This window comes from Oncorhynchus mykiss, chromosome 5 (genome assembly GCF_057628025.1).
Source record: "Oncorhynchus mykiss isolate SJ-2025 chromosome 5, ASM5762802v1, whole genome shotgun sequence".
In the NCBI taxonomy this organism is placed as follows: Eukaryota; Metazoa; Chordata; class Actinopteri; order Salmoniformes; family Salmonidae; genus Oncorhynchus; species Oncorhynchus mykiss.
Window position 1 is genome coordinate 4470001 of NC_143026.1, and position 13596 is coordinate 4483596.

Sequence of the window (13596 nt, forward strand, 5' to 3'; positions counted from 1 at the left end):
AACACAACGGATTGGCTCAAATGCATTACGAAGGAAAGAAATTCCACAAAATGAGCAGGTGTGTCCAAACTTTTGACTGGTACTGTATATCAAACATGCTGCTTAATGTCTCATGAAGATTGACTGCTGTAAAGGGGCAGTCTGGAGTTGGATCCATACATTTTTTATTGAACCTTTATTTAGCCAGGCAAGTCAGTTAAGAACAAATTCTTATTTTCAATGACGGCCTACCAGGGAACAGTGGGTTAACTGCTTGTTCAGGGGCAGAACGACAGATTTGTACCGTGTCAGCTCGGGGGTTTGAACTTGCAACCTTCCGGCTCTAACCACTAGGCTACCCTGCCGCCCCATTGGACATATCAATAAATGATGATGTACCCATTGATTCAGAATAGAACTACAGATCCCATCCTGTCCGAATAGAACTACAGATCCCATCCTGTCAGAATAGAACTACAGATCCCATCCTGTCAGAATAGAACTACAGGTCCCATCCTGTCTGAATAGAACTACAGATCCCATCCGGTCAGAATAGAACTACAGATCCCATCCTTTCAGAATATAACTACAGATCCCATCCTGTTAGAATAGAACTATAGAACTACAGATCCCATCCTGTCTGAATAGAACTACAGATCCCATCCTGTCAGAGTAAAACTACAGCTGTGTGTTGGTTGCAGCCCAGTCTGATCTACAGAAAGACTACCCCAGTATGCTACATGACTGTCCCTGCAAAGTCATAAGGAGTAGCAGTATTCAAACACTGACTGTTGGCTGAGAGAAAGACCACAGACACCACACACACAGAAACACACACACACACACACACACACACACACACACACACACACACACACACACACACACACACAGCATATGTTTTACTATCCTTGTGGGGACCTAACCGTAACCCTAACCGTAACCTTGACCCTAACCTTAACCCCTAACCCTAATTCTAATCCTAACCCTAGACCTCTAAGCCTAAAATAGTCTTTGTCCTCTTGGGGACCGAACTGCTTGTCTGAATGGTTGCCTGCATAGCTATGAGATATTCAGCATTTAATGCTGGGTCACATCTTTACGAGCTGCATTAAAACACCTTGTTGAAGGCTTGCCAATAAACACTGCAGCGAGGAGGAAATATATTCCCATCCCTCCGTCAGCCATTTCATCTTCTGTATCTCTCAGGCACTGCAGGAGACAGGAGAGAGAGGGGAAGGGAGAGAGAGAGAGAGAGAGAGAGAGAGAGAGAGAGAGAGAGAGATAGAGAGAGAGAGATAGAGGGGGGAGAGAGAGGGGGGGAGAGAGATAGAGGGGGGAGAGATAGAGAGAGAGAGATAGAGGGAGGGAGAGAGAGGGGGAGGGAGAGAGAGGGGGGGAGAGATAGAGGGGGGAGAGATAGAGAGAGAGGGGGAGGGAGAGAGAGAGGGGGGGAGAGAGAGAGGGGGGAGAGATAGAGGGGGGGAGAGATAGAGGGAGAGAGACAGAGGGGGAGGGAGAGATAGTGGGAGAGAGAGAGAGAGAGAGAGAGAGGGGAAGAAAGAGAGAGAGAGGGATGAGAGAGAGGGTGGGAGAGTGAGAGAGGGATGAGAGAGAGACAGGAGAGACGGAGGGAGGGAGGGAGGGAGAGATAGAGGGGAAGGGAGAGAGAGAGAGAGAAGGAGAGATAGAGGGGAAGAGAGAGAGAGAAGGATGAGAGAGGGGGGAGAGAGAGAGAGAGAGAGAGAGGGATGAGAGAGAGAGAGAGAGGGGAGGGAGAGAGATAGAGGGGGGAGAGAGAGAGGGGGAGACAGAAAGAGAGGCGAGAGAAAGGGAGAAAGATAGAGGGGGAGGGAGGGAGAGAGAGGGGGGAGGGAGGGACAGAGGGAGAGAGAGAGAGACAGGAGACAGATATAGGGGGAGGGAGGGAGAGAGATGGATAGCTTCCTTCCCTACTTCTCTCCCAATCCATCTCACATCTCAACGCTTAGCCACTAATTCAACTCACCAAAATGGAAATAGCTACGTTTTTCACATTATGCTGCCGGCAGCCACAAGATGTATGGTTGAGTCCTCTTGTTTAGTCTTTGGTTGTTCGTCAGTCTTCTAATGTGGGGCTCTGAGATTAACCACTGATGCGGTCGGATACCATCTCTTGTCTTGCTTGGTGAAATACGTCTCTGTTGTTGACAACACGTTGCAGACATTACTTCTAGTGTCTAACGGAGGTGTACCTTGATGCTTCATGTGTTGACATCTATCTTGCCTGTCCCCTTTAGACATTGGCATATATGTAAAATAGACCAACTTTTGGCTTAAACTAAAGTGAATGTATATTTCTTACAGATCTGTTTTGAATATCAGCTTAACCAACCCGGTTAGCTAGCTACTGTCTTTTAATAGCTGCTTAGCTTTAAGGCTTAGTCTCTAACTACCTGTTTGCTCTGCTCTTAGTTGTGGCTGTAGTTATAAGTGGTAGTTAACACTAGTTAACTAGTGAAACTAGTAGTTGACCTAGTAGTGTCCTTATTAGCAGGAGGTTCTGGTGTGTAATTACTTTCTACTCTCTGTACTCTTCTTCTCTGTCCATCTTTCCTTTCCTCTCCTCATCTCTCCTTTCCTTTCCTCCCCTCATCTTTCCTTTCCTTTCCTCTCCTCATCTTTCCTTTCCTCACCTCATCTCTCCTCTTCTCATCTTTCCTTTCCTTTCCTCTCCTCACCTTTCCTTTCCTTTCCTCTCCTCATCTTTCCTTTCCTTTCCTCATCTTTCCTCTCCTCATCTTTCCTTTCCTCATCTCTCCTCTCCTCATCTCTCCTCTCCTCATCTTTCCTTTCCTTTCCTATCCTTTCCTCTCCTCATCTTTCCTTTCCTCTCCTCATCTTTCCTTTCCTCTCCTCATCTCTCCTCTCCTCATCTTTCCTTTCCTTTCCTCATCTTTCCTCTCCTCATCTTTCCTTTCCTCTCCTCATCTCTCCTCTCCTCATCTCTCCTCTCCTCATCTTTCCTTTCCTTTCCTCTCCTCATCTTTCCTTTCCTTTCCTCTCCTCATCTCTCCTCTCCTCATCTTTCCTTTCCTCTCCTCATCTCTCCTCTCCTCATCTCTCCACTCCTCATCTTTCCTTTCCTTTCCTTTCCTCTCCTCATCTTTCCTTTCCTTTCCTCTCCTCTTCTCTCCTCTCCTCATCTTTCCTTTCCTCTCCTCATCTCTCCTCTCCTCATCTCTCCTCTCCTCATCTTTCCTTTCCTTTCCTCTCCTCATCTCTCCTCTCCTCATCTTTCCTTTCCTCTCCTCATCTCTCCTCTCCTCATCTCTCCTTTCCTTTCCTCTCCTCATCTCTCCTCTCCTCATCTCTCCTATCCTCATCTTTCCTTTCCTCTCCTCATCTCTCCTCTCCTCATCTCTCCTCTCCTCATCTCTCCTCTCCTCATCTTTCCTCTCCTCATCTCTCCTCTCCTCATCTCTCCTCATCTCTCCTCTCCTCATCTTTCCTTTTCTCTCCTCTCCTCATATCTCCTTTCCTTTCCTAATTTTTCACTCACTCACTCACTTTTCTTAACTCCATGGTTCATCCATGATTCTCTGTTGGTTGCATGTAACTCCTATCACTTTGCATGAAATAAATAAATATTCATTCCATGAAACTAAATCCCCTGTGTGTGTGTGTGTGTGTGTGTTTGGGCATGGTCATGTCAATCCACATCCAGACCCCATTGATCCGTCAGACGACGATCTGTTCCATCTGTTTGATAAATATCCTACTCCCATGCCAGATACATCCACCCCCATGATCCCCCCAGTAGGTGTCCAGGCCGTGGCCCTGACCCCAGACTCTGTCAGGGTCAGCTGGGCAGACAACTCCATGACCAAGAACCAGAAGACCACTGAGGTTCGTTACTACTCCGTCAAGTGGAAGACCAGCTACTCTACTAGTGGGAAGTTCAAGGTAAGGATTTAGTGGGGGGGGGGGTGGGGAGGTGGGGGGGTGGGGTGTATGTGTGTGTGTGCGCGTGTGTTCTTGTGTGTGTGCTCTTGCCTACTGGTTTGCTACCTGATTTTTTTTATGTTAACAGTCTTCAGGTGGTATGGTTGTGTTAACAGTCTTCAGGTGGTGTGGTTGTGGTTGTGTTAACAGTCTTCAGGTGGTGTGGTTGTGTTAACAGTCTTCAGGTGGTTGTGGTTGTGTTAACAGTCTTCAGGTGGTATGGTTGTGGTTGTGTTAACAGTCTTCAGGTGGTGTGGTTGTGTTAACAGTCTTCAGGTGGTGTGGTTGTGGTTGTGTTAACAGTCTTCAGGTGGTTGTGGTTATATTAACAGTCTTCAGGTGGTTGTGGTTATGTTAACAGTCTTCAGGTGGTGTGGTTGTGGTTGTGTTAACAGTCTTCAGGTGGTGTGGTTGTGGTTGTGTTAACAGTCTTCAGGTGGTGTGGTTGTGGTTGTGTTAACAGTCTTCAGGTGGTTGTGGTTGTGTTAACAGTCTTCAGGTGGTGTGGTTGTGTTAACAGTCTTCAGGTGGTGTGGTTGTGGTTGTGTTAACAGTCTTCAGGTGGTTGTGGTTATATTAACAGTCTTCAGGTGGTTGTGGTTATGTTAACAGTCTTCAGGTGGTGTGGTTGTGGTTGTGTTAACAGTCTTCAGGTGGTATGGTTGTGGTTGTGTTAACAGTCTTCAGGTGGTGTGGTTGTGGTTGTGTTAACAGTCTTCAGGTGGTTGTGGTTGTGTTAACAGTCTTCAGGTGGTGTGGTTGTGGTTGTGTTAACAGTCTTCAGGTGGTGTGGTTGTGGTTGTGTTAACAGTCTTCAGGTGGTATGGTTGTGGTTGTGTTAACAGTCTTCAGGTGGTGTGGTTGTGTTAACAGTCTTCAGGTGGTGTGGTTGTGGTTATGTTAACAGTCTTCAGGTGGTTGTGGTTGTGTTAACAGGCTTCAGGTGGTGTGGTTGTGGTTATGTTAACAGTCTTCAGGTGGTTGTGGTTGTGTTAACAGTCTTCAGGTGGTATGGTTGTGGTTGTGTTAACAGTCTTCAGGTGGTGTGGTTATGTTAACAGTCTTCAGGTGGTGTGGTTGTGGTTATGTTAACAGTCTTCAGGTGGTTGTGGTTGTGTTAACAGTCTTCAGGTGGTGTGGTTGTGGTTATGTTAACAGTCTTCAGGTGGTGTGGTTGTGGTTGTGTTAACAGTCTTCAGGTGGTGTGGTTGTGGTTGTGTTAACAGTCTTCAGGTGGTGTGGTTGTGTTAACAGTCTTCAGGTGGTGTGGTTGTGGTTATGTTAACAGTCTTCAGGTGGTGTGGTTGTGTTAACAGTCTTCAGGTGGTATGGTTGTGGTTGTGTTAACAGTCTTCAGGTGGTGTGGTTGTGTTAACAGTCTTCAGGTGGTGTGGTTGTGGTTGTGTTAACAGTCTTCAGGTGGTGTGGTTGTGGTTGTGTTAACAGTCTTCAGGTGGTGTGGTTGTGTTAACAGTCTTCAGGTGGAGTGGTTGTGGTTGTGTTAACAGTCTTCAGGTGGTGTGGTTGTGTTAACAGTCTTCAGGTGGTGTGGTTGTGGTTGTGTTAACAGTCTTCAGGTGGTGTGGTTGTGTTAACAGTCTTCAGGTGGTGTGGTTGTGGTTATGTTAACAGTCTTCAGGTGGTGTGGTTGTGGTTGTGTTAACAGTCTTCAGGTGGTGTGGTTGTGTTAACAGTCTTCAGGTGGTGTGGTTGTGGTTGTGTTAACAGTCTTCAGGTGGTGTGGTTGTGTTAACAGTCTTCAGGTGGTGTGGTTGTGGTTATGTTAACAGTCTTCAGGTGGTGTGGTTGTGGTTGTGTTAACAGTCTTCAGGTGGTGTGGTTGTGTTAACAGTCTTCAGGTGGTGTGGTTGTGTTAACAGTCTTCAGGTGGAGTGGTTGTGGTTGTGTTAACAGTCTTCAGGTGGTGTGGTTGTGGTTGTGTTAACAGTCTTCAGGTGGTGTGGTTGTGTTAACAGTCTTCAGGTGGTGTGGTTGTGTTAACAGTCTTCAGGTGGTGTGGTTGTGGTTGTGTTAACAGTCTTCAGGTGGTTGTGGTTATATTAACAGTCTTCAGGTGGTTGTGGTTATATTAACAGTCTTCAGGTGGTGTGGTTGTGGTTGTGTTAACAGTCTTCAGGTGGTGTGGTTGTGGTTGTGTTAACAGTCTTCAGGTGGTGTGGTTGTGTTAACAGTCTTCAGGTGGTGTGGTTGTGGTTGTGTTAACAGTCTTCAGGTGGTATGGTTGTGTTAACAGTCTTCAGGTGGTGTGGTTGTGGTTATGTTAACAGTCTTCAGGTGGTGTGGTTGTGGTTGTGTTAACAGTCTTCAGGTGGTGTGGTTGTGATAACAGTCTTCAGGTGGTTGTTGTTGTGGTTGTGTTAACAGTCTTCAGGTGGTGTGGTTGTGGTTATGTTAACAGTCTTCAGGTGGTTGTGGTTGTGTTAACAGGCTTCAGGTGGTGTGGTTGTGGTTATGTTAACAGTCTTCAGGTGGTTGTGGTTGTGTTAACAGTCTTCAGGTGGTGTGGTTGTGTTAACAGTCTTCAGGTGGTATGGTTGTGGTTGTGTTAACAGTCTTCAGGTGGTGTGGTTGTGTTAACAGTCTTCAGGTGGTGTGGTTGTGGTTGTGTTAACAGTCTTCAGGTGGTGTGGTTGTGGTTGTGTTAACAGTCTTCAGGTGGTGTGGTTGTGTTAACAGTCTTCAGGTGGAGTGGTTGTGGTTGTGTTAACAGTCTTCAGGTGGTGTGGTTGTGTTAACAGTCTTCAGGTGGTGTGGTTGTGGTTGTGTTAATAGTCTTCAGGTGGTGTGGTTGTGGTTGTGTTAACAGTCTTCAGGTGGTGTGGTTGTGTTAACAGTCTTCAGGTGGTGTGGTTGTGGTTGTGTTAACAGTCTTCAGGTGGTGTGGTTGTGTTAACAGTCTTCAGGTGGTGTGGTTGTGGTTATGTTAACAGTCTTCAGGTGGTGTGGTTGTGGTTGTGTTAACAGTCTTCAGGTGGTGTGGTTGTGTTAACAGTCTTCAGGTGGTGTGGTTGTGTTAACAGTCTTCAGGTGGAGTGGTTGTGGTTGTGTTAACAGTCTTCAGGTGGTGTGGTTGTGGTTGTGTTAACAGTCTTCAGGTGGTGTGGTTGTGGTTGTGTTAACAGTCTTCAGGTGGTGTGGTTGTGGTTGTGTTAACAGTCTTCAGGTGGTGTGGTTGTGGTTGTGTTAACAGTCTTCAGGTTTTATGGTTATATTAACAGTCTTCAGGTGGTGTGGTTGTGGTTGTGTTAACAGTCTTCAGGTGGTTGTGGTTATGTTAACAGTCTTCAGGTGTTGTGGTTGTGTTAACAGTCTTCAGGTGGTGTGGTTGTGGTTATGTTAACAGTCTTCAGGTGTTGTGGTTGTGTTAACAGTCTTCAGGTGGTGTGGTTGTGGTTGTGTTAACAGTCTTCAGGTGGTGTGGTTGTGGTTATGTTAACAGTCTTCAGGTGTTGTGGTTGTGTTAACAGTCTTCAGGTGGTGTGGTTGTGGTTGTGTTAACAGTCTTCAGGTGGTGTGGTTGTGGTTGTGTTAACAGTCTTCAGGTGGTGTGGTTGTGTTAACAGTCTTCAGGTGGTGTGGTTGTGGTTGTGTTAACAGTCTTCAGGTGGTTTGGTTGTGGTTATGTTAACAGTCTTCAGGTGGTGTGGTTGTGTTAACAGTCTTCAGGTGGTGTGGTTGTGGTTGTGTTAACAGTCTTTAGGTGGTGTGGTTGTGGTTGTGTTAACAGTCTTCAGGTGGTGTGGTTGTGGTTGTGTTAACAGTCTTCAGGTGGTGTGGTTGTGTTAACAGTCTTCAGGTGGTATGGTTGTGGTTGTGTTAACAGTCTTCAGGTGGTGTGGTTGTGTTAACAGTCTTCAGGTGGTATGGTTGTGGTTGTGTTAACAGTCTTCAGGTGGTGTGGTTGTGTTAACAGTCTTCAGGTGGTTGTGGTTGTGGTTATGTTAACAGTCTTCAGGTGGTGTGGTTGTGGTTGTGTTAACAGTCTTCAGGTGGTGTGGTTGTGTTAACAGTCTTCAGGTGGTATGGTTGTGGTTGTGTTAACAGTCTTCAGGTGGTGTGGTTGTGTTAACAGTCTTCAGGTGGTGTGGTTGTGGTTGTGTTAACAGTCTTCAGGTGGTATGGTTGTGGTTGTGTTAACAGTCTTCAGGTGGTGTGGTTGTGTTAACAGTCTTCAGGTGGTGTGGTTGTGGTTGTGTTAACAGTCTTCAGGTGGTTGTGGTTGTGGTTGTGTTAACAGTCTTCAGGTGGTGTGGTTATGTTAACAGTCTTCAGGTGGTGTGGTTGTGGTTGTGTTAACAGTCTTCAGGTGGTTGTGGTTGTGGTTGTGTTAACAGTCTTCAGGTGGTATGGTTGTGTTAACAGTCTTCAGGTGGTTGTGGTTGTGGTTGTGTTAACAGTCTTCAGGTGGTGTGGTTGTGGTTGTGTTAACAGTCTTCAGGTGGTGTGGTTGTGTTAACAGTCTTCAGGTGGTGTGGTTGTGGTTGTGTTAACAGTCTTCAGGTGGTGTGGTTGTGGTTGTGGTTGTGGTTATGGTGACTTTCAAACTTCGTCTCTCCCGAGCCCGTACGGGAGTTGTAGCGATGAGACAAGATAGTAGCTACTAAAAAACAATTGGAGACCACGAAATTGGGGAGAAAAAGGGGTAAAAATTATAAAAAATAAAAAACGAGTTATAACAACAAAAGCACGGAGGAAAACACCAAATCAATATCAACATGTTATTTGTCACATACACATGGTTCGCAGATGTTAATGCGAGTGTAGCGAAATGCTTGTGCTTCTAGTTCCGACAATGCAGTAATAACCAACAAGTAATCTAGCTACCAATTCCAAAACTACTGTCTTGTACACAGTGTAAGGGGATAAAGAATATGTACATAAGGATATATGAATGAGTGATGGTACAGAGCAGCATAGGCAAGATGCAGTAGATGGTATCGAGTACAGTATATACATATGAGATGAGTAAAGTAGGGTATGTAAACAAAAGTGGCATTGTTTAAAGTGGCTAGTGATATATTTTACATCAATTCCCATCAATTCCCATTATTAAGTGGCTGGAGTTGAGTCAGTGTGTTGGCAGCAGCCACTCAATGTTACCGGTGGCTGTTTAACAGTCTGATGGCCTTGAGATAGAAGCTGTTTTTCAGTCTCTCGGTCCCAGCTTTGATGCACCTGTACTGACCTCGCCTTCTGGATGATAGCGGGGTGAACAGGCAGTGGCTCGGGTGGTTGATGTCCTTGATGATCTTTATGGCCTTCCTGTGACATCGGGTGGTGTAGGTGTCCTGGAGGACAGGTAGTTTGTCCCCGGTGATGCGTTGTGCAGACCTCACCAATGTGGTTTTCTGGCAGAATAATTTTTGACGTTACACTAGGTGCGTTCAAGGGAAATAATTTGCGAACGTTAACTAACATGTCCCATTTGTTTTGTGTAAGCGGTGACCATTCCCTGACGTTAACTAACATGCCCCATTTGTTTTGTGTAAGCGGTGACCATTCCCTGACGTTAACTAACGTTGTCCCATTTGTTTTGTGTAAGCGGTGACCATTCCCTGACGTTAACTAACGTTGTCCCATTTGTTTTGTGTAAGCGATGACCATTCCCTGACGTTAACTAACGTTGTCCCATTTGTTTTGTGTAAGCGGTGACCATTCCCTGACGTTAACTAACGTTGTCCCATTTGTTTTGTGTAAGCGGTGACCATTCCCTGACGTTAACTAACGTTGTCCCATTTGTTTTGTGTAAGCGGTGACCATTCCCTGACGTTAACTAACGTTGTCCCATTTGTTTTGTGTAAGTGGTGACCATTCCCTGACGTTAACTAACGTTGTCCCATTTGTTTTGTGTAAGTGGTGACCATTCCCTAACGTTAACTAACGTTGTCCCATTTGTTTTGTGTAAGCGGTGACCATTCCCTGACGTTAACTAACGTTGTCCCATTTGTTTTGTGTAAGCGGTGACCATTCCCTAACGTTAACTAACGTTGTCCCATTTGTTTTGTGTAAGCGGTGACCATTCCCTAACGTTAACTAACGTTGTCCCATTTGTTTTGTGTAAGCGGTGACCATTCCCTAACGTTAACTAACGTTGTCCCATTTGTTTTGTGTAAGCGGTGACCATTCCCTAACGTTAACTAACGTTGTCCCATTTGTTTTGTGGAAGCGGTGACCATTCCCTAACGTTAACTAACGTTGTCCCATTTGTTTTGTGGAAGCGGTGACCATTCCCTAACGTTAACTAACGTTGTCCCATTTGTTTTGTGGAAGCGGTGACCATTCCCTAACGTTAACTAACGTTGTCCCATTTGTTTTGTGTTTTGTGTAAGCGGTGACCATTCCCTGACGTTAACTAACGTTGTCCCATTTGTTTTGTGTTTTGTGTAAGCGGTGACCATTCCCTGACGTTAACTAACGTTGTCCCATTTGTTTTGTGTTTTGTGTAAGCGGTGACCATTCCCTAACGTTAACTAACGTTGTCCCATTTGTTTTGTGTTTTGTGTAAGCGGTGACCATTCCCTGACGTTAACTAACGTTGTCCCATTTGTTTTGTAGCGGTGACCATTCCCAGACGTTGGCTAACAGTCTGAGAAGGTAGTTTGTGGTGAATGAAAGTGTCTGTTTCAGGTCCAAACTGCCCCTACTAATAATCACGTGGCCATGTTGGCTTTATATTAGGTGTAGTGTGAATAGAAGTGTGATTATTGCAGCAGAAACGCCACAGTAATTCTTAAAACATTTTGCTCTTTCACTGTCACGTTTTGAAATGTTCATTAAAATCGTTTCGACTGAAGTTGTTACTGAGTAACGTGTTTGTCGGCAACAGAACCATTGTTGAACTCACTTCCTGTTTCGTTCTCTAGTCTGCAGACACAACAGAACCATTGTTGAACTCACTTCCTGTTTCGTTCTCTAGTCTGCAGACACAACAGAACCATTGTTGAACTCACTTCCTGTTTCGTTCTCTAGTCTGCAGACACAACAGAACCATTGTTGAACTCACTTCCTGTTTCGTTCTCTAGTCTGCAGACACAACAGAACCATTGTTGAACTCACTTCCTGTTTCGTTCTCTAGTCTGCAGACACAACAGAACCATTGTTGAACTCACTTCCTGTTTCGTTCTCTAGTCTGCAGACACAACAGAACCATTGTTGAACTCACTTCCTGTTTCATTCTCTAGTCTGCAGACACAACAGCCCTCAGCCACTCCGTCACTGGCCTTAAGCCAAACACCATGTACGAGTTCGCTGTCATGGTTACCAAGGGCCGCAAGTCTAGCACGTGGAGTATGACCGCTCATGCCACCACTTACGAAGCAGGTGAGTCCTCTCTCTCTCTATCTACAGTATCACACCCTCTCTCTCTCTATCTACAGTATCACACCCTGTCTCTGTCTCCTTTATCTCTTTCTCTCTATCTACAGTATCACACCCTGTCTCTGTCTCTCTCTCTCTCTATCTACAGTATCACACCCTGTCTCTCTCTCTCTATCTACAGTATCACACCCTGTCTCTCTCTCTATCTACAGTATCACACCCTGTCTCTCTCTCTATCTACAGTATCACACCCTGTCTCTGTCTCCTTTATCTCTCTCTCTATCTACAGTATCACACCCTCTCTCTCTCTCTCTCTCTACAGTATCTATCACACCCTGTCTCTGTCTCTCTCTCTCTCTCTGTCTCCTTTATCTCTCTCTCTCTCTCTATCTACAGTATCACACCCTGTCTCTCTCTCTCTCTCTATCTACAGTATCTATCACACCCTGTCGCTCTCTCTCTCTCTCTCTACAGTATCTATCACACCCTGTCTCTGTCTCTCTCCCTCTCTGTCTCCTTTATCTCTCTCTCTCTCTCTATCTACAGTATCACACCCTGTCTCTCTCTCTCTCTCTATCTACAGTATCACACCCTGTCTCTCTCTCTCTCTACAGTATCTATCACACCCTGTCTCTCTCTCTCTCTACAGTATCTATCACACCCTGTCTCTCTCTCTCTCTACAGTATCTATCACACCCTGTCTCTCTCTCTATCTACAGTATCTATCACACCCTGTCTCTCTCTCTCTCTCTATCTACAGTATCTATCACACCCTCTCTCTCTCTATCTACAGTATCTATCACACCCTGTCTCTCTCTCTCTCTACAGTATCTATCACACCCTGTCTCTCTCTCTATCTACAGTATCTATCACACCCTGTCTCTCTCTCTCTCTCTCTCTATCTACAGTATCTATCACACCCTCTCTCTCTCTATCTACAGTATCTATCACACCCTGTCTCTCTCTCTCTCTACAGTATCTATCACACCCTGTCTCTCTCTCTATCTACAGTATCTATCACACCCTGTCTCTCTCTCTCTCTCTATCTACAGTATCTATCACACCCTCTCTCTCTCTATCTACAGTATCTATCACACCCTGTCTCTCTCTCTATCTACAGTATCACACCCTGTCTCTGTCTCTCTCTCTCTGTCTATCTACAGTATCTATCACACCCTGTCTCTCTCTCTCTCTCTATCTACAGTATCACACCCTGTCTCTGTCTCCTTTATCTCTCTCTCTCTATCTACAGTATCTATCACACCCTGTCTCTCTCTCTATCTACAGTATCACACCCTGTCTCTCTCTCTCTCTCTCTCTGTCTATCTACAGTATCTATCACACCCTGTCTCTCTCTCTCTCTCTACAGTATCACACCCTGTCTCTGTCTCCTTTATCTCTCTCTCTCTCTCTATCTACAGTATCACACCCTGTCTCTCTCTCTCTCTCTATCTACAGTATCACACCGTGTCTCTCTCTCTCTATCTACAGTATCACACCCTGTCTCTCTCTCTCTCTCTATCTACAGTATCACACCCTGTCTCTCTCTCTCTCTCTACAGTATCACACCCTGTCTCTGTCTCCTTTATCTCTCTCTCTATCTACAGTATATATCACACCCTGTCTCTCTCTCTCTCTCTACAGTATCACACCCTGTCTCTGTCTCCTTTATCTCTCTCTCTCTCTCTATCTACAGTATCACACCCTGTCTCTCTCTCTCTCTCTATCTACAGTATCACACCCTGTCTCTCTCTCTCTATCTACAGTATCACACCCTGTCTCTGTCTCTCTCTCTATCTACAGTATCACACCCTGTCTCTCTCTCTCTATCTACAGTATCACACCCTGTCTCTGTCTCTCTCTCTATCTACAGTATCACACCCTGTCTCTGTCTCTCTCTCTATCTACAGTATCACACCCTGTCTCTCTCTCTCTATCTACAGTATCACACCCTGTCTCTGTCTCTCTCTCTATCTACAGTATCACACCCTGTCTCTCTCTCTCTATCTACAGTATCACACCCTGTCTCTCTCTCTCTATCTACAGTATCACACCCTGTCTCTGTCTCTCTCTCTATCTACAGTATCACACCCTGTCTCTCTCTCTCTATCTACAGTATCACACCCTGTCTCTCTCTCTCTATCTACAGTATCACACCCTGTCTCTCTCTCTCTATCTACAGTATCACACCCTGTCTCTGTCTCTCTCTCTATCTACAGTATCACACCCTGTCTCTCTCTCTCTATCTACAGTATCACACCCTGTCTCTCTCTCTATCTACAGTATCACACCCTG

General features: G+C 45.5%; 1 protein-coding gene across 2 annotated transcripts in view; it reads left to right on the forward strand.

Moving 5' to 3' along the window:
• Positions 1-13596, forward strand: part of LOC110513199 (netrin receptor DCC) — a 607044-nt gene that overhangs the window by 461323 nt on the left and 132125 nt on the right. The window contains exons 17-18 of one of the 2 annotated variants that reach the window (XM_036976621.2): positions 3686-3924; positions 11166-11304. In XM_036976621.2, coding sequence (XP_036832516.2) covers positions 3686-3924; positions 11166-11304 — 378 coding nt within the window. The remainder of the gene's footprint in view (positions 1-3685; positions 3925-11165; positions 11305-13596) is intronic. The other variant, XM_036976622.2, reaches the window with a different exon arrangement.